At 35.4% G+C, this 20,550-nt stretch overlaps 1 protein-coding gene across 7 annotated transcripts in view; it reads right to left on the bottom strand.

Moving 5' to 3' along the window:
• DZIP1 (DAZ interacting zinc finger protein 1) overlaps nt 1-20,550 on the bottom strand; it is a 91,777-nt gene that overhangs the window by 29,654 nt on the left and 41,573 nt on the right. For all 7 annotated transcript variants that reach the window (XM_081769980.1, XM_081769983.1, XM_081769979.1 and 4 more), the window contains exons 10-11: nt 7,914-8,030; nt 387-781 (exon numbers count right to left, since the gene is read on the bottom strand). In XM_081769980.1, coding sequence (XP_081626106.1) covers nt 387-781; nt 7,914-8,030 — 512 coding nt within the window. The remainder of the gene's footprint in view (nt 1-386; nt 782-7,913; nt 8,031-20,550) is intronic.

Genomic DNA, 20,550 nt, shown 5'->3' with positions numbered 1-20,550 from the left:
ACAAGACTGAACAATGAAATGAAAATGACGACCGAATCCTTCCACCGGAAATCGAACCCGGGACCGCTCGCATCAAAGGCGAGAGCGTTAGCGACTACGATACGCGGGGCCACGGGAGAACCCCGAGAAAACCCACGCACACGTGTCTGTCCACCACAAAATTTACTTGCAGCGAGCAGGGATCGAACCAAGGACCTCCATGCACCATAAACAAACGCTCTACCACTGAGCCACCGTAGCCCCCAAGACTGAACGATGAGTTCCACTGATGTACAAGAAACGCTTTAAGTGCATTAAAAACAGATAGAAGACATAATTCGATCTTATTTGTTCGATGTTGGTATAATGATCGACCTCTCATGACCTTTCAATACTTATGTACTTACTTATCGACTGATCGATAATCTGGCTCATCCACTTTGGAATCTGATGACCTATCAGAAACTGATTCCTTATCTTTATCATCTTCTTCAGATTTATCATCATCATCATCGTCTTCTTTTACATCTTCTTTCATTTCTTTTTCGTCCTCCTCCTCTGTTGACTCGGAGGCTTCTTGCTGAATATCTTCTATTTTCTTCCCTCCACTGCTATGACTCTTTATTAAACGTTTGGGTGTTGCTACTTCAGAAGAACTACTTTCTATGGGGCTGGGCGCTCGAATTGGTGACATTCTGGTGGGCGGGGAGAGAGACCTCACAGAAGACGAGCTTCTAAGTGGAACTGTTTCATTAGCACTCTGATCTTCGTCACGGCTGCTCCAAGACATTATACGGCGAGGCTTACAAAAAAGAAAAAGAAAAATATTACTGGTTCCAGTCTAAACTGTTCAATTCACACAAATTAATGTATAATAACTACATTCCGAAACAAATTTCATCATTAATTATAATATGAGGGTTGATCAGAAATTAAGGTTACAATGGCGATATTTCTGGAGTTCTGTATGTTATAGAGGAAGGAGGAATGTGCGGCAATTTTAATGCATGGAGTTGGCAACTGTGCAGAGTTTCAGCTATCCGCCACCTACGGCGTTAGTTGTAAGTAAACACAAATGGCGACTCGTTTGGAAAACTGGTCCCGCGAAGAAGTCTGCTCAGTTATTTGATTTCTGTAGGCGAAACATGTAACCGTAGCTGAAATTCACCGGCAGCTGTTAGAGATTTATGGAGAGACTGCAATGTTTCGTCAGCATGTCGCAGAATGGTAGAGAAAACGTCACCTACGAGGGGCGCAGTGGCCGACCAGCACCGCATCAAGCGATATGAACACAGCTCGCGTCGAGAAGGTGATTCTGAACAATAGCTGGATCACGTTACGACATCTGCTGGCAGAATTGGAAATGTCGTTAGGTCGCTTCGCTTCAGACGAGGAGGTGAAACACTTCGTCACAACGTCATTGAATGCAGAATTTTTACCACCATGTTATCTTCAAACTCATCCCACGATGCAACAAGTGTCTCAACCGATATGGAGACGATGTCGAAAAATAACCTAATGTATGTACTATCTGTTGGCTGTATTGGTTGTAGGAAATAATATATACACGTTTCACTGCAGGCTTTGTAACCTTACTTTCTGATCAATCCTCCTATTTATTAAGTGATTTACTTTGGTCAACCGATATGGAGGCTATGTCTAAAAATAACGTAATGTATGTACTATCTGTTGGCTGTATTGGTTGTATGAAATAATATATACATGTTTCACTGCAGGATTTGTAACCTTACTTTCTGATCAATCCTCCTATTTATTAAGGGATTTACTTTGGTCAACCGATATGGAGACTATGTCGAAAAATAACCTAATGTATGTACTATCTGTTGGCTGTATTGGTTGTATGAAATAATATATACATGTTTCACTGCAGACTTTGTAACCTTACTTTCCGATCAATCCTCCTATTTATTAAGGGATTTACTTTGGTCAACCGATATGGAGATTAATGTCGAAAAATAACCTAATGTATGTACTATCTGTTGGCTGTATTGGTTGTAGGAAATAATATATACATGTTTCACTGCAGGCTTTGTAACCTTACTTTCTGATCAATCCTCCTATTTATTAAGTGATTTACTTTGGTCAACCGATATGGAGATTAATGTCGAAAAATAACCTAATGTATGTACTATCTGTTGGCTGTATTGGTTGTAGGAAATAATATATACATGTTTCACTGCAGGCTTTGTAACCTTACTTTCTGATCAATCCTCCTATTTATTAAGTGATTTACTTTGGTCAACCGATATGGAGACAATGTCGAAAAATAACCTAATGTATGTACTATCTGTTGGCTGTATTGGTTGTATGAAATAATATATACATGTTTCACTGCAGACTTTGTAACCTTACTTTCCGATCAATCCTCCTATTTATTAAGGGATTTACTTTGGTCAACAGATATGGAGATTAATGTCGAAAAATAACCTAATGTATGTACTATCTGTTGTCTGTATTGGTTGTAGGAAATAATATATACATGTTTCACTGCAGGCTTTGTAACCTTACTTTCTGATCAATCCTCCTATTTATTAAGTGATTTACTTTGGTCAACCGATATGGAGATTAATGTCGAAAAATAACCTAATGTATGTACTATCTGTTGTCTGTATTGGTTGTAGGAAATAATATATACATGTTTCACTGCAGACTTTGTAACCTTACTTTCTGATCAATCCTCCTATTTATTAAGTGATTTACTTTGGTCAACCGATATGGAGACGATGTCGAAAAATAACCTAATGTATGTACTATCTGTTGTCTGTATTGGTTGTATGATATAATATATACATGTTTCACTGTAGGCTTTGTAACCTTACTTTCCGATCAATCCTCCTATTTATTAAGTGATTTACTTTGGTCAACCGATATGGAGACTATGTCGAAAAATAACCTAATGTATGTACTATCTGTTGTCTGTATTGGTTGTATGATATAATATATACATGTTTCACTGCAGACTTTGTAACCTTACTTTCCGATCAATCCTCCTATTTATTAAGGGATTTACTTTGGTCAACCGATATGGAGATTAATGTCGAAAAATAACCTAATGTATGTACTATCTGTTGGCTGTATTGGTTGTAGGAAATAATATATACATGTTTCACTGCAGGCTTTGTAACCTTACTTTCCGATCAATCCTCCTATTTATTAAGTGATTTACTTTGGTCAACCGATATGGAGATTAATGTCGAAAAATAACCTAATGTATGTACTATCTGTTGTCTGTATTGGTTGTAGGAAATAATATATACATGTTTCACTGCAGACTTTGTAACCTTACTTTCTGATCAATCCTCCTATTTATTAAGTGATTTACTTTGGTCAACCGATATGGAGACGATGTCGAAAAATAACCTAATGTATGTACTATCTGTTGTCTGTATTGGTTGTATGATATAATATATACATGTTTCACTGTAGGCTTTGTAACCTTACTTTCTGCTCAATCCTCCTATTTAAGTGATTTACTTTGGTCAACCGATATGGAGACTATGTCGAAAAATAACCTAATGTATGTACTATCTGTTGTCTGTATTGGTTGTATGATATAATATATACATGTTTCACTGCAGGCTTTGTAACCTTACTTTCCGATCAATCCTCCTATTTATTAAGGGATTTACTTTGGTCAACCGATATGGAGATTAATGTCGAAAAATAACCTAATGTATGTACTATCTGTTGTCTGTATTGGTTGTAGGAAATAATATATACATGTTTCACTGCAGACTTTGTAACCTTACTTTCTGATCAATCCTCCTATTTATTAAGTGATTTACTTTGGTCAACCGATATGGAGACGATGTCGAAAAATAACCTAATGTATGTACTATCTGTTGTCTGTATTGGTTGTATGATATAATATATACATGTTTCACTGCAGACTTTGTAACCTTACTTTCCGATCAATCCTCCTATTTATTAAGGGATTTACTTTGGTCAACCGATATGGAGATTAATGTCGAAAAATAACCTAATGTATGTACTATCTGTTGGCTGTATTGGTTGTAGGAAATAATATATACATGTTTCACTGCAGGCTTTGTAACCTTACTTTCTGATCAATCCTCCTATTTATTAAGTGATTTACTTTGGTCAACCGATATGGAGACGATGTCGAAAAATAACCTAATGTATGTACTATCTGTTGTCTGTATTGGTTGTATGATATAATATATACATGTTTCACTGCAGACTTTGTAACCTTACTTTCCGATCAATCCTCCTATTTATTAAGTGATTTACTTTGGTCAACCGATATGGAGATTAATGTCGAAAAATAACCTAATGTATGTACTATCTGTTAACTGTATTGGTTGTATGAAATAATATATACACGTTTCACTCCAGGCTTTGTAACCTTACTTTCTGATCATCCCTCGTATATTTTACCAATAACACCTATGAAGTCTAATGATAGTATTGACAGAACAAGGAAAGAGCAGGTATATTCTTGTACTGACACCTCGATTCAGTACCACTACATAACTCTGAAGAAATCTTTTGACTAGTAGCAGCAATAATCGTGTAACTTGTGCTGTATTTACGTTTGTTCCGTTCTAACGGTGTACTACAGTAGTGTTTCCAAATCTTTTTTTGACTGACGACATACCTTATAGAACTTTCACGACACCTCGACATAGTTATTAGATATTAAAGTTTTTTTAAAATTAATGGTAATACGCATTTTAATAAGGCTTCATGGCAAAAAAAAAAAAAAAAAAAAAAAAAAAAAAACAGAATGCGTCGTGTAAAGTATAGAGACCTATTGGATAATATTAATTTTTAAATTCGAAAATTCTGTGAAACACCCCATGGAGCCGGGTGACACCATTTGGTCATCACTGTACTAGTGGGTAGTGTTGTGCGATATTTCAGTATATGGACCAATCAATATTTCCAATATCGGTATCAAAAAGTATTACTGATCAACATATACCGATAATTTTCAGTATGTACTATATTTTCAATAGTTATTCGATATTTTAATACATTTTGATATTTAATAGTTTCAAACTTTCTATAATCAAATATTTTTTCGGTATTTCGAAATTTTAATATTTAATATTTACAGATTTGTGATCATTATGATATTCTATATTTAGATACCTTGATATTCGTAATTTAGAGATTGATCGGTATTTCGATACTTTTCATATTTTTCGGTATTTTCGTAGTTTTCGATATTTTTATATTCTATAATTTCGGAATTTTAATATTTTTCGATATTTTGTTATTCGATATTTAGATATTTTTCAACACGTTTTAGTATTTTCGTAATTTTCCATTGGATCTTTTCAATTTTCCCATATTCTGATGATATACTTAGATATTGATATTTAGTGATTTGTCCGTATTTTGATATCTTTCGATTTTTTTGGCATTTATATATTTATTAGTTTTCGGTATTTTTATTTTTCGATATTAAAAAAAAAAAAAAAAAACTTCAATGTTTTGATTTTATCAAAGTATAAGACAGCTCTTCCAAGCGAAAGAAAAATTTTAAAATGTCCATGTTGCCCACCAACCTATGGTTGTGGTGAACAAGAAGAAGATATTTAAAAATTTTCGGTATTTGCTATTTTTCAGTATCTTGACACTTTCTGATATTTTGACATTCTATATATAAATATTTTTTTTTTTATATTTCGTTATTTAATATATATTTTTTTAACGATCGTTCAGTTGATAGCTTACATACTAGTTTCCTTTAAAATATTTTAATCCGAATAAATAATATGTAAAAAAAATATTGTTTCTAAATTATACTGGTTTAAAAAATGTCATGATAACTCATTTTTAGAACTTGAAATTCACATTCCTAGTTTAAAAATGTTAACCAAAAAAAAAAAATCTAATCATTAGTTCAAAAATGCAATGGCAGGATATCTGCAAAGAATTCCTAACTGATATATCTGCAAAAATGGTAAAATATATCACAGGGTGTCTACTAAAATTCCAAAATGAAATTTCGTGACCTTTTCTTCACCAAATCATAAAATATCCTAACATTCTCAAAAGCAAATTTGGGTGCGAGTTAGACCGAATTTTCATCCATGCGATAGAAACGTAATTTGCTTGCGATTTGGTAGCGTCTAAAGTCGACCACAGACATTTTTGGTGGTGAATTTTGACGTTTTATAGAACGAAATTTTCCAATCTGTACTTACATTTGTAGCTAAAAAAAGTCGTGACCCAAAAGCTAAATTTCGTGACTTTCATGACCGTTTTCTGATTTTGTGACATTCATGACCGATAGAAACCCTGTATCAAGATTTTTTTTTTCAATCGGTTTAGCGTCAAAAGAATAGTTAACTAAGGGTCAAGGATACATTTTTAACATGATTCGTTGAATTTGAGTTTAACGTCCCTTTTAGCAGCGAGGCTATATGAGACGGGATCTACTAATTAATGTGGAATCCGAACCACATGAGCTCCCGTCGGGAATCGAATTCCGGTCTTGGATACATTTTACACAAGCAAGATGTTAACTAACTTCTTTGTTGTAGCTTTGATTCAATATGTATATATGTATCTTTCGTCCCTATGTAGAAATGGGCTTAAGATCATATAAACCAAACAAAGACTTACAAAATCGGAACATCGGATAACAAAATCGGAAAATACGAGGCTTGTTAGGGAAGTAAAGATACAAACGAAAAATAAGGTATACATGAAATGTATTGGACGCAAGAAAGGTACACAGGATACACTGGCACAAAACCTATTTCTCCACATAACTGTCACCATTGTCCCAATTTCTGATCAATCGTGCAACAAGTTTCTGTATCCCAGAATCGTAAACGTCCAGTGAACACATACGTTGTGACTTCTTCCCTGACTATCATCGTCGTCCTTAAGTAAAGGAACAGATGGTAGTCACTGGGTGCAAGATTGTATGGTGGATGTTCAAGGATGTCCCATTGAAAATGTGCAAGCAACTTCTTGGTGACATTTGCTGAATGAATTCCCGGTGCTTCCTTTCATCATGTATATCACACAGACCTCCTGGGGAGTCACGGCACTACTTCGCCACATTTTGTCGATTCACTCCGTTTCCGTACACAGACATTATTTCTCGATGGATCTCCGATGGACGCTTTCCTTGAGTCTGCAAAACTCTGATCACGCTGTGTATTTTACGTCTAGCAGTATTCGGTATCGCCATTACCATTTCTAACGGATGCCCTTCTCACAAGACTCAACGTAACATATTGCCAAATCTGGTATACATTTTCCTTTAACGTCCAAATGTGGTTTTAAATGTGTTCTATAGAAAAAATAACGTGGTATAATCTTACTTCACTTTGTCATTCCCAGGGGCGCCTGAAGAAAATATTCTAGGGGGACATCTCCATGGTTGCTATATTACATCTAGTATTTCTGGTATATTTAATTAATTATATTTCTGGTATTCTGGTATTACAATATACGTGTGCCCATTCTCATTCCCCCTCCCTTGTATTGTTAAGTAGCCTTTCCATTATTTAAAGTGTGGGTTCAATTTCTATTATTATTTATTATTATACTCAAGTTTCTTCTTTTGATAAACACAAACAATTTACGGAAGTCAATCCTTTTGTAGAATGAAACAAAATATTTTAGTGAAGGAGCACTATATACGTTGATGGACACGAATAAAACTTGGAGAAAAGCTATAATCTAACACAGTATGGTGGAAAAAGTGTAAAAGTGGTATGTGAAAGTGGAGCGAATAAGGTGTATCTATGAGTAGTGTAAATATGTAGAAAAAGTCCCAATTTACTCCCTTTTCTCTCCTCAGCACCAAGCAGTCACGATCATCATCTTATGTCATAAATCACCATGGTCTTATGACGATCTGTTCAGTCCACACAAAGAAAAGAAACGGCAAAATGATAAAATAAGATCAGAGCATAAAATATTACCTTTGGCTTCAGTTGTTCCTTCGGCGTTTGTATTTCCGGTTTATCTTGTTGGATACGGCTTACAAGTTCTTTATTGTCAACATGCGTAGGACTTTCCGCTTCAGATTGCCTCAGTCTCTGAAAAAAAAAATAAATAAATAAATTTCCACATGAAATAAACTGTAACTTTAGTTGCATTATCCTAACTATATATAAAACTATATGAACTGACATATAATAACGGGTACTCCCGTTTGATGTGGAACTTTGAAATTTGGCATGATTGTAGCTTTCCTGGACTAATCTATAAGAAAACTGCCAAAAGTGAATATTTTTAATTTTTATGGGTGTCTAAAGGGGGGATGAAGAAATTCCCGTGTTATTTAAATGGAGCATTTGAAATTCAGTTTACTTGTACGTTTTCGTTGACGTTACTAAGTAAATTACTCAAAATATTAATTTCCAACTGTAGAGAGGTTTTATGGGGAACTGGAAAATCATTCCCATGTTATTTATATGGGACATCTTTTACACTCCAAAATGTTTAGGCATTTCCGGCAGGATTAGAATGATAAAATTTGGCATGATTATAGCCTTCCGGGACTAACCCATAGGAAAATTGTCAAAAGTGAATATTTTTATTTTTTAAGCGGGGGGTGGGTCTAAAGGAAAAATGAAAAATCCTCATGTTTTATTTTTTTATTTTTTTTTTAATGGGTGTTTTCTTGGAATACAAAATCTTATCTTTTAGGTAGCTGAAAGACGAAAAGAAACTCGAAATTCGGTACAACTGTGGGTTTAAGAGGTGCAAGACCGTATGCCGAGCAAACGCAGGGGTCTGGAGGCACAGCCCCCAGCTCACCCAATTCTGGAAATATTAAGAACAAGTGCACGAAATTCACTCTTGACAAAAAGGCTGATACCTAAGAGATGCGAGGCTGCAGTCTGAGCAAACACGGGGGACTGGGGGCAGAGCCCCAGCTAGCCAAAGCCTACTCTATTATGTAAGATTGAAGTAACAGTACAACTATTCCACTTTTCTTTGCCTATTATAACACGAAAAAGAATTCAATAATTAGTGCTTTATGAAGATTTACGTACAGAGTGTCTCAAAAGTTCCCTGACATAGGGTAACTCTGTTATTATCAGAGTTTTAATAAAATGTAAGAGAAGACACCGTCTCCAAATATGATGTAAATCGGACGAGCTTTTTGGGCTGTATACTCTTTATGCCCACAATGTTAAATGAAAATGCAACGTTGCCATTTACCTGGACCCACAACATAAGTACATGACTCTTTATGTGCCCAATGTTAAATGAAAATGCAACGTTGCCATTTACCTGCACCCACAACATAAGTACATGAACTTACTGTTTGAAATGGAGGCTCGCCATCGACACGTTAGCGTAAAAGACAGAACTTCATTCACTTATGTCGTGGGTGCAGGTAAATGGCAACGTTGCACTTTCATTTAACAAACAGCCCAAACGGCTCGTCCGATTTAAAAAGTTCTTTCACTTTAGATTGAAAACATCATATTTGGAGACGGTTTCCCCTCTTACATTTTGTTGCAACTCTGACAATAACAGTTACCCTAAGTCAGGAGACTTTTGAGACACCCTGTATACACACAGCATAAGAAGTTCAATAAATAAGGCTAATCGATCACCCGATAGGAAAGAAAAAATATGGACCAACTTAAAAAAATAACACTAAGAAGCAGGAAATTATAATAATAGGAAGTTCAAAAGCAGAAAAAGTATTACCATATGTATAAAACAATTTTTGAAGTCTTGCCGCGCCTAACTTATTTCGGTAGTAATTTTATGAGGCATTAATATATTTCGCTTGCAATGAGTTTAATTTTTTTATAGATAATAGTAATAAATTATTTTCTGTTTTTTAAGTGTTTTTTAAAGTCGATTCGTGTTTTTATAAAGTTTTTTATTTCCTGCTTTCTAGTGCGTTCTTGAAGTTGAAGTTGGTTCTTTCTCTTTTAAGTTTGCTTAAATTTTCCACTTTCGATGTTCAAGATGCTTCTCACAATGGCAGACCAATCACAGAAAACGTGAATGATATTCTGAAAAAAAAAAAAAAAAAGTCGAGCAAGCAAATCACGACATTGACAGTGACCTAAACATCGATCACCTAACAATGTTAAACCATTTGATGAAACTCATGATTATTTAACTCCTTGGTTATATGCAACCCACTTTACTTCGCTGCTTATATGGTTGCCGCGTATTTAGAATATCTTTTCCTCTTCAGGAGTTCGAGAAAATATTTGAATATTTTTAATTAATTAATTATTAAATTCTTACAAATATTTTATCTTTTTAGTAATAGTTTATTCGATTGGTGAAAACTGCATCGAAATATGACCAATGGTTCTCGATATTACTCCGAACATACATACGGGGGGTGATCAGAAAGTAAGGTTGCGAAGACTGTACTCTACATACTATTTCATACAACCAATACAGCCAACAGATAGTACCTATATTAGGTTATTTTTCGATCAGTTGAGGCACTTGCCGCATCGTGGGATGAGTTTAAAGATTCCCTCCTGGTAGAAATCCTGTCCATGCGTGTTCAGCCACGTTGTCACGAAGTGTTTCACCTTCTTTTCTGAAGCGAAGCGACGGCCTCCTAATTACTCCTTCAAGTGCGGGAAAAGGTAAACGTCACTTGGAGCGAGGTATGAGCTGTAGGGAGGATGGTGATGATGTCCCAGCGAAACTGCTTCAACAGCGTGATAGTCTTCTGGGCTGTATGCGAGCGCGCGTTGTCGTGAAGGAAGATGATGCCCTAGGTAAGAAGTCCTGGCCGTAAACTCCCAGCTGCCGGTAAATTTCAGCCACCGAAATCGAATAAATGAGCGGACTTTTTCGCGAGACCAGTTTTCCAAACGAGTCCTCATTTGTGTTTACCTACAATTAGTACCGTAGATGGTGAGTGGCTGAAACTCTGCACAGTTGCCAACTCCATGTATTACAATTACCGCACACTCCCCATTCCTCTGTAACACATGATACTTTAGAAGTATCGACTTTGTAATCGTACATTTTGATCCTCCCTCATACAGGTAAAATAAAGAATATTTTTTTTTCTTTCTTCATTCGGTTTAAAAGGCCAGTTCAGTGTACGTAACGGGGTTTCGTAGTTCGAACGAAATGTTTCTATAGCTATTAGAGTAATGTTCTAACATGACAAAAATGTTTAGAGAAAAGGGTCTTTCCTAGTAAGATAGTGAAATCGGCCCTTGATCCAAATTGGGTTGCTATTGATCCTTGCCCTAAAACTACCTCAAAAAAGACCCCCACCCCTCTCCCCTTACCGAATTATCGTATCATACATGTTCAAAACTGAATACTTTTAAATTTTGGTGGGGGTGGTCCAAAAATTTTGAAAGTTTCGCAGATTGTAGATACTATCTAGATGTAAATGTGCATTTTTTTTTCAAAACTATAGATGTGTATTTTCTTTCTTTCTTTCTTTATTTTTTGTGTTGAAAATTTCAAAAAGTTGTAGAAAAAAATTTGGGGGGGGGGACGTTCCTGATTTTTTGGTTAAAAAATTTGTTATACCTTTAGGCACAACATATATTTTTTCGGGGCCTGGAAGTGATGGCAACATTGTCAAAAAGAAATAAAACTTAAACGTGTTTTTCACAGTTTTTCCACCATGTTAGGGCTCTCAAGGTGAGGGCCTCTTCAAACAATTCTTTGCCAAAGTTCACAATTTTTATTTCTCTTGCGTCCCTTGCGCTTCTGTCGTTCTTTGGCTGCTTCGATTGTGTCCATTTCGGAATAGAAACACCAAATATATCTCCGCAACAGTGCTTCCACTTCAACTGACTCTTGCACAACAAAGTTATACATACCTCGCGTCGGCTCCTCGTATCTATCAGTGCTTGCTTCACTGGCCGCACACAGTGGGTCTCCCTACCGCGAGCTGTGTGTAGCTTTGTTGTGCAAGAGTCGGTTGAAGTGGAAGCACTGTTGCGGAGATATATTTGGTGTTTTTGTTTAGAAATGGACACAATCGAAGCAGCTGAAAAACAACAGAAGCGGAAGAGACGCAAGAAAAAGGAAAATTGTGAACTTTGGCAAAGGATTGTTTGTAGGGACCCTTGAGGGATCTAAAATGGTGGGAAAACTGTGTGACAAACACATTTGTTTTCAGTTTTATTTCTTTTTGACAATGTTGCCATCACTTTCAGGCCCCGAAAAAAAAAATATGTTGGACCTAAGGGCATAACAAATTTTTTAACCAAAAAATCAGGAACGTGTCCACCCAAAAAAAAAATTCTACAATTTTTTGAAATTTTCAACACGCAAAAAAAATAAAAAATACGCATCGATAGTTTTGAAAAAAATACGCATCGATAGTTTTGAAAAAAAAACTGCACATTTACATCTAGATAGTATCTACAATCTGTGAAACTTTCAAAACTTTTGGACCACCTCCACCAAAATTTTAAAAAATATTCAATTTTGTGCATGTATGATACGATAATTCGGTAAGGGGAGGGGGTCAAATTTTTTTAGGTAGTTTTAGGTCAAGGGTAACCTTTTTGGTCAATAGCGACCCAATTTGGATCAAGGGCCGATTTCACTATCTTACTAGGAAATACCCTTTAATAGTGTTCGTAACAACTGTTTTGAAAATTTAGTAGTTAGAGTTAGTGGAAGAAAAAATCATTTAGGAGTCATACACAAACTAAAACTTCCATTTTTTTAAGAGCTAGAGACACCTTTTATGTCGGAAGTACGCGGAAAAAGTGTATGTACACCTTGTCTCAAAAAGGTTGAGCGCATTCTTTATTGCTGTTTCGAGGCAAAAATTTTCTAAGTCCAACTTCGGGTATCTTCGGGAAAAAGTAAACCAGGTTCGAACCTCGAAGCCAACCTTTGCAATCGGGAAAAATCTTGCAGATGTGTTTTTCTTCTTTTAAATATAATAAGACTCGTTACCAATTATATATAAAAAAGCAACATTGATTGAAATACTTAATGATACAATATTTCGAAACTGTATTAATGCCAGCACATGCTTGTTTGTCATTTTGCTCTCCATACTTAATGGAATATTTAGATACGTAAACGAATCTTTCCATATGTAAAAGAATGGTGAAAGTTAAGACATAGAACATTATTCTCTCCTGAGTACTAAAATAAAAGTCAAAGTAGAACAAAAACAGCGTTTGCAGTGGATATGAATGTAGTTATTATCTTAAATACCGTTATATATCGCTAGAAGTATTATTCGAGGAACGCTTGTGGTAGCTCAGTGGCACGCCGTTGGATTTCAAATCGTAAGGTCGAGGGTTCGATTCCCATCTGAGTCAATGTTTTTTATGAAATTCTATTTTCCTCAATGCATGAAAAATTGTATAAAATAATTACATTAAAATACGTCAGTTGTATATATATAACATATAATCATTGCAGAACAAAGTGATTATTATGTTTAAAATATAACAGGTGTTCACAGTACGCTGGTATTCTATGATATATGTGAATGTTAAATACAAATTAAGAAAATAATATCATCGCAATAAATAAATTATGTAGTGTATTTATTTGCAGCTATTTGTCATATAGGGGTTACTTCTGAACATTCGTATTACAGCATGTCATTGATATTGTTGAAAAATTATCCGAGGCATAAAAAGAGGGTAAAAACAGATAATCCAAAGTCGGAGCGCTCGCAAGAAATTCATGAACCCCAAAGGTCACGTGAGCAGACTGGAATTGTCCTTATGAAGCATGCCACAGCAGAAGGTCTTTACATAGATTTTCAATTCAATACCTGATATATGTTTTTGCAATGTGGAAGTGGTGATGCCTTTGGTCGCTCTCTCTCACTTTCTCGCTCGCTCACTCTGTATTTATATATATTAAAGTGGATGTATGTGTGTGTTTCGACATAATTCTGATATGTCTAGAGCAATTTTAACCATATTTCTTACAATCTGGAAAAGAGTACTGTCGGGATATATATCAAAAATGCTAGAAAAGGATCGATATTAGTGTCGAATCCATAGTTTCGTGGTCGCTTAGGTAAACAGTTCTACTTTCAATTCAAGTCCAATTAAGCTCCCATTAGCACCCAGGAATGTTACGTAGCGACAAAAAAAAAAAAAAAAAAAAAAAAAAAAAATCGAAATCAACCAATATTAGAGTCGAAGCGTAAGTTTTCAGTGCCGCATTTCCCATTAGTCCAACTAGGCCCGTGCCTAGAGGCCAACATATTTGAAGAGCGCAAAGTTTAAAATTTTAATTTTTTTCGTATGAAAAAGTTAAAAAAATCGAGAGCAAATATACTATTTCATGAGCAGTCCTCTTTTACTATTCTAATATATTTAATGATAGCGTAAGAAATCTGAAAATAATTCAGAACATGTTTCCCATTTATTTTTTGTTATGTAATTGTAGCTGTAGCATCTAGTGAGTGGTATTTAACTGCAATAAATTCACTAATTAAGCATATTCGAATTAAGTTTTATTTGTAACTTAGGGATCAAGGGACGGAGAAATGTGTAGTTATTGGGGGCGCCGAGAGCAAAAGTGCGTAGGGACGCCGAGCTTCTAAATGCAGCACTGTTCGCTAAATTAATTGGTAGAAATTTTAATGCCATTTAAGACCAAATTTAGTCCTAGCAGTGGCAGTATCCGTTTCCTGTCCTAGGAGGAAGGAAAGGGACTGACATCAAATTATTAAAAAAAAAAGACCTACATTAGTGTCGAATCTATAATTTTGGGGGTCTCTTAGGTAAAGATTGGAACTTCAGATGCCATGTAAGTTAAGCCCTCATTAACACAATGAAGGAGTTTGTGAAATTTGTGACATGTAGAAATAATTGAAAATAACCCATGTTAGTATACAACCCATATCTTTCGTGGTCGCCAAGTTCATTGGGAGCAGTTCTGATAACCTTTAAGTTTAAGTTCAACTTCCAGTAAGAGTAAGATCCCCCAGCACATCTAATAAGGAGAGCGTAGTTCTGTAATGTCTGGACAACCTTTACCAAACTTGGGGGACATATTACTTTCAATCTAAGAAGAAAATATTGTAATAGTATGAAGTTATGGAAGTTGGGAGGTGTGACATGTAAAAATAATGTAAAACGACTGATCTTAGTGTTTTATCCATAATTTTCTCGGTCGTTGAGATGGATAGTGATGCTCCCAATGGAGGTTACATCCAAATTCATCCCCATCTTCACAGGATGATGGCCTGGGAGAGCTAAAAATAAAATCTCAAAAATTACTTAAATATTTGTTGAATTCATAGTTTTCGGGGTGAGAAAGCGTTTCTAATAACTTTGGAAGGTAATTTGTACCCACGTCAAGATGGGCTTTTTAATCGTATCAATTTCTCACCTTAAGAAGAAATTACCATTACAATTATGATATTAAGCCAACCTTCGCAATCGATGAAAAAATTGTGTGGATGTATGTTTCGTCTTTTAAATGAAACAAGACATGTTGAAATCAAAGATGGAGTGGGTCAGTGGGTCAGTTGGTAAGTGTGTGAAATGGGTCAAGATTTGTGAGTGTATCAGTGGATCGTGGGTCAAAAGGACGTGACCTACTGCGAAACACCACTCACCGTGACTCACACTGGCCCACCCGGTGGCCAGCCTTTTAGTCCAAAGATATTTCGTCTAAAGAACATTTCGTCCAGAGACATTTAATCCAAACACATTTGGTCCGAAGGACAATTCGTTCAAATGACATTTCGTCCAAAATACAATTGGTCCAAAGGACATTTCGTCCAGGGATGTTTAGTTCAAAGCACATTTCGTCCAAAGAACATTTGGTCCGGTAACGCTTGGGGGTCAAGGGTTTGTTTCTATTAGAAGAGTAAAAGTGATTCATATAACATTATGACTCAGTAGCTTCTTATTTCTAAAGGAAATTTGAAATAGAAATTTATTCCGCAATTTTCATTTTGATAGAACAAATAGTGCTGAAATATTCAGAAAAACGTAAGCGCCTGAAAACAACATGGCCGAACAACAGGAGTGAGGGAAAGGTTGTAGTGTGAAGTATGTTGCTGTAATAACTGCTAACATTACATCTAAAATTTTCATGTTGTGAATGAAATAGTTCTAAAATAAGTACCGGTAACTAAAATTAATGAAGTTTAAATTTGAGTAAGTTAAATATTAGGTATTCAAACCCTTGTGTTAAAAAAGTGAAAAATTATGTGTCAAGTATCTTTGAAGAAATACTGAGAATAGAGAAATACACATGTGTGAAATATATTCTTAGTGTCGAAAGATAATACTCTTAAACAGTCACATCCTTGGCTGCAACATTGTGAAAAGTGATTGACAAATATAAGATGAAATTTGGAACATTTCGTGTAGAATATACGTATCTTTTCAGGTTAACCACAAGTCTGGTTTCTATTTGTAGACTATTGATAGTGTGTAACTTCGGCAGACGTTTCTACATAATTAGTGAGTTGTATGACAAACCAGAATTGTTAACTTGTCTTGTATTTTTATTTCAGTGTTACTCCTTATGCAAATATAGTATATACTTTTGCTTTCATATTAATTTTCTCGGTACAGCACAGTACACTTAAGATATCAATTGCAAAGTCTCGCACCAAATACAAGATTCATATGACCATGCGGAGGCAATGTTGTCCGCAAATGAAGAGGGAGTATGCTCTTCAAAGGGTTGTTTATCATTTTGGGAGGTGAATTCCTTAACCAACGAAGCTACAACTGTTCTGCGAAGCTAAAACTGCGAAGCCAAAACTGTATTTTTGTAAAATTATTAATGAAAGCAAAGAAAGGTGGCCATTTAGTTTTCAGGTGTTTACGTTTTTTCTGAATATCTCAACATATATTTGTTTTATCGAAAAGAAAATTGCGGAATAAATCTCTATTTCAAAATTTCCTTTAGAAATAAGAAGCTATACAAGTAACACTTCCCAAGTGTAACACTCCAATTTTGATAAAAATTTGGCAGGCAGATACTACACATAAAATAAGTAAATACGCGTTTTTTATTTTCTGCGGAAAAACGGTTTTAGGGGGCAAAAGCCCCCACCCAAAATTTTGAAAGTTGTTACCCGAAAAGCAAGAAGAAGTGGACCGAAATGAATGAAATCGTGCACAAATATTGTAGACGAAAAATGAGGGAATACGGGTTTCGTGTTTTTCTAGAAAGAATGGTTGGGTGGGGCGCGGACCCCTCCAAACCTTTGCTCATTAAATATCAAAAGTGCTAGTAACAGTATGTCAGAAGTGCCTAAATTTACATGAAGAATTGCAACGAAACTTTGTGTATGGACAATATGCAAAAAATAAATGAACACGGGTTTTTTATTTTCTGCGAAAAAAGGGTTATAGGGTGCAAAAACTCCCACCCAAAGTTTTGAAAGTTGAAGCCCGAAAGCCAAGAAGAAGTGGACCGAAGTGAATGAAATTGTATGTAGATATTGGATACGTAAAATAAGGCCTTTCGTTTTCACAAGTGTCTCCATCTGATTTCTTCAAATTTGGCAGATCAACAACAAGCACAAACAGTATAGGGGAGACCGGGTATGGTTGTAACACTTTTTACATTTTTATCCATAACTAGACTCCAATTGAAGAAAAATACGAATTTTTGCACGTGATCGGAAGTTTGGACATCCTTCTCTCAAAATACCTAGCAAATATCAGATAATGTAAAGTATTTGCTGAGATATCGTGGAAAAACAAAGCCTATCCAAACGTTACAACCAACCCCGATGTTGAGGTTGGTTGTAACAGTGATTGGGACATATATTACAATATTAACACAAAAGTAGATTACAAGATCGATATTTAATACGTTCCTCTGTTACAGGTTCAGAGAGTGACATAGAATACGTTAGAGAACTGTATGTGCTTTTTTACATGTATACATACATACATACATACATATATATATATATATATATATATATATATATATATATATATATAACTCTCTCTCTCTTCACATTGGAAATATATCTTAGCAGGAAATGGATAGCTAGGTCTCTAGTTTACAACATACATACAATAATATAGCTAATACTTTGATGAATAAACAGAATTGTATGATATATTTAGGTTTACTTTGTCTTTTACATATCAGGTTTACCTAAAGAAATGTAACCAGAACTAACCTTGACATATTTCTTTTAACTTAAAAATGTCAACAGATCGTTTGTCATAATAACCATAATATGAAACATAGTACTAGACCCTAGGCACATCTACATTTCGACATCTACATCTGCTCTAGTACCCTATGCACTTCGACACTCAAATTTACACTTTCAGTTACCTAGTCTACTTTTGCTTATACCTACATTGAATCATTTGAATCACAGTTGTGACATTTGTATTTACACCGTCACCGTGGTGCAGACAACATGAGCCCATCTATGACAAAAATTACATTGAATCCATTTTTCTCTTGGCACACTTTTGGAAAGTAATTCACAACAAACTAGGCAAATAGCGTTATCACTGTCTTCGTCAGATGACAAGATGAACCATATATTTCACTATTACAGATTAAAATTACATCTGCTTCAATAGAAAGGTAAAACCAGTATCCTTTATAGCAGCGGATACCTAGCAAACATTAGGCTGTTGTGTGTCGTTAAGTACCTACCTAACTTTTATAAGAGAATTGAAATACTTTTCAAAGAACGAAAGAGAGAGAGAGAGAGGGGGGAAACAATGTTCATGTAACAGAATCACTACTTAGGTAAACAATTTTCAAGTAAATAATACAAATTTAATTACATATGCATTGTTTTACTCTGTGGGGGCTGGTTGTAACAGCGTTACAACCAGACCCATTTTTTTTTGTTACAACCAACCTCATACTGCGGTAGCCATCTTTGCCAAAGTACTTGCAAAATTGTGTTGATTCTGTGTTTGGTTTCAGTACGTAAAGAAATACTCATTAGTATCCTTTTTAATATTTTACTCAAATTATCTAAATGTTTCGCACATATATTGTAATATTACATATTTTCAGGGATATAGAAAATTTACTTAAGTGCCCAAAAAACACCAAAACCGCGATAACTTCAAGACGAACATGCGTTACCTCACACAGAAACAGTGACTGAACGTGCATGAAGGGCTTGTGTTTTGACCGGAACATGAACCACATCTAGTGATTAGCGTAGAAACTACTCGCTTTGTTACAACCAAAACGTGTTACAACCATACCCGGTCTCCCCTAGTGTATTTTATAGCATTTCGGAAGCACCTTTATCCCTTACAATGTTTTTCCGCATAAACAAAAACACGTGTCGATTAATTTCCTGTTTACTGTTGATGTGCCAAATTTGAAGCAAAACGGATAGGGATACTTCAGAAACACGAAAGACCTTATTTTACAAAGGGTCTCTAAAATATCTACCCACAATTTCATTTGCTTTGATCCACTACTTCCTGCGCTATTACGGTAATATTTACTTTTTTTCGGAGAAGGCCTAGGCCCCAACACTGTTTTCCACACAAATTAAAACACGTTTCGTTTATTGTTTTGCGAATTGTCCCTATACGAGGTTTCGTTGCAATTCTCCATACTCTTTAAGAACCTCTGACGTATAATTATTTGCACTTTTGACATTTCGTAATCAACAGTTTAAAAGGTCCGTGATATACGCAACCGTTTTTTAAAAAGGAAAATACGAAACCCAATTACCTCAATTTACGTCTACAATATCTGTGCACAGTTTCATTCAATTCTGTACACTTCTTCTTGCCTTTTAGGCCTCAAATTTCAAAATTTTTGGTGGGGGATTTTGTCCCTTAAAACCTTTTTTCCTCAGAAAATAAACTCGCATTCGTTAATTTTTTGCGTATTGTCCCTACACAATATGTCGTTCCAATTCTTCATGTCCTTTAAGCACTTCTGACATACTGTTATTCGCACTTTTGATGTTTCACGATCAAAGTTTTGTAGGGGTCTGTGTCCCACCCAAACCTTTTTCTTTTTTTCAGGAAAATACGAAACCAGTATTCCCTCATTTTATGTCTACAATATCTCTGCACAATTTCATTCACTTTGGTTCATTTCTTGTGACCTTTCGGGCCTCAAGTTTAAAACGTTTGGATGGGGGCTTTTGCCCCCTAAAACCGTTCTTTCGCAGAAAATAAAAAAACGTATTTATTTATTTTTTGCGTATTGTCCCTACTCAAAGTTTCGTTGCAATTCTTCATGTTCTTTACACACATCTGACATACTGTTATTAGTACCTTTGATATTTCGTGATCAAAGGTTTGGAGGGGTCTGTGCCCCACGTAACCTTTTTTTTTTTTTTCAGGAAAATACGAAACACGTATTCCCTCATTTTACGTCTGCAATATCTGTACACAATTTCGTTCACTTCGGTCCACCTCTTCTTGCCTTTCGGGCGTCAACTTTCAAAATTTTGAGTAGGTGCTTTTGCCCCCCTAAAACCACTTTTCCGCAGAAAAACACGTATTCGTTTATTTTGTGTGTAGTATCTACCTCCCTATTTTTTTCAAAATCGGAGTGTTACACTTGGGAGGTATTACTTGTGAGTCATAATGTTATATGCATCACTTTTACTCTTCTAATAGAAGCAAACCCGTGACCCCCAAGCCTTACCGGACCAAATGTTCTTTGGAC

This window comes from Thermobia domestica, chromosome 8, assembly GCF_964235325.1.
Source record: "Thermobia domestica chromosome 8, izTheDome1.hap1.1, whole genome shotgun sequence".
Lineage (NCBI taxonomy): Eukaryota > Metazoa > Arthropoda > Insecta > Zygentoma > Lepismatidae > Thermobia > Thermobia domestica.
The sequence above is the reverse complement of the archived record's forward strand: the minus strand, read 5'-3'. Positions and strand labels throughout refer to the sequence as shown.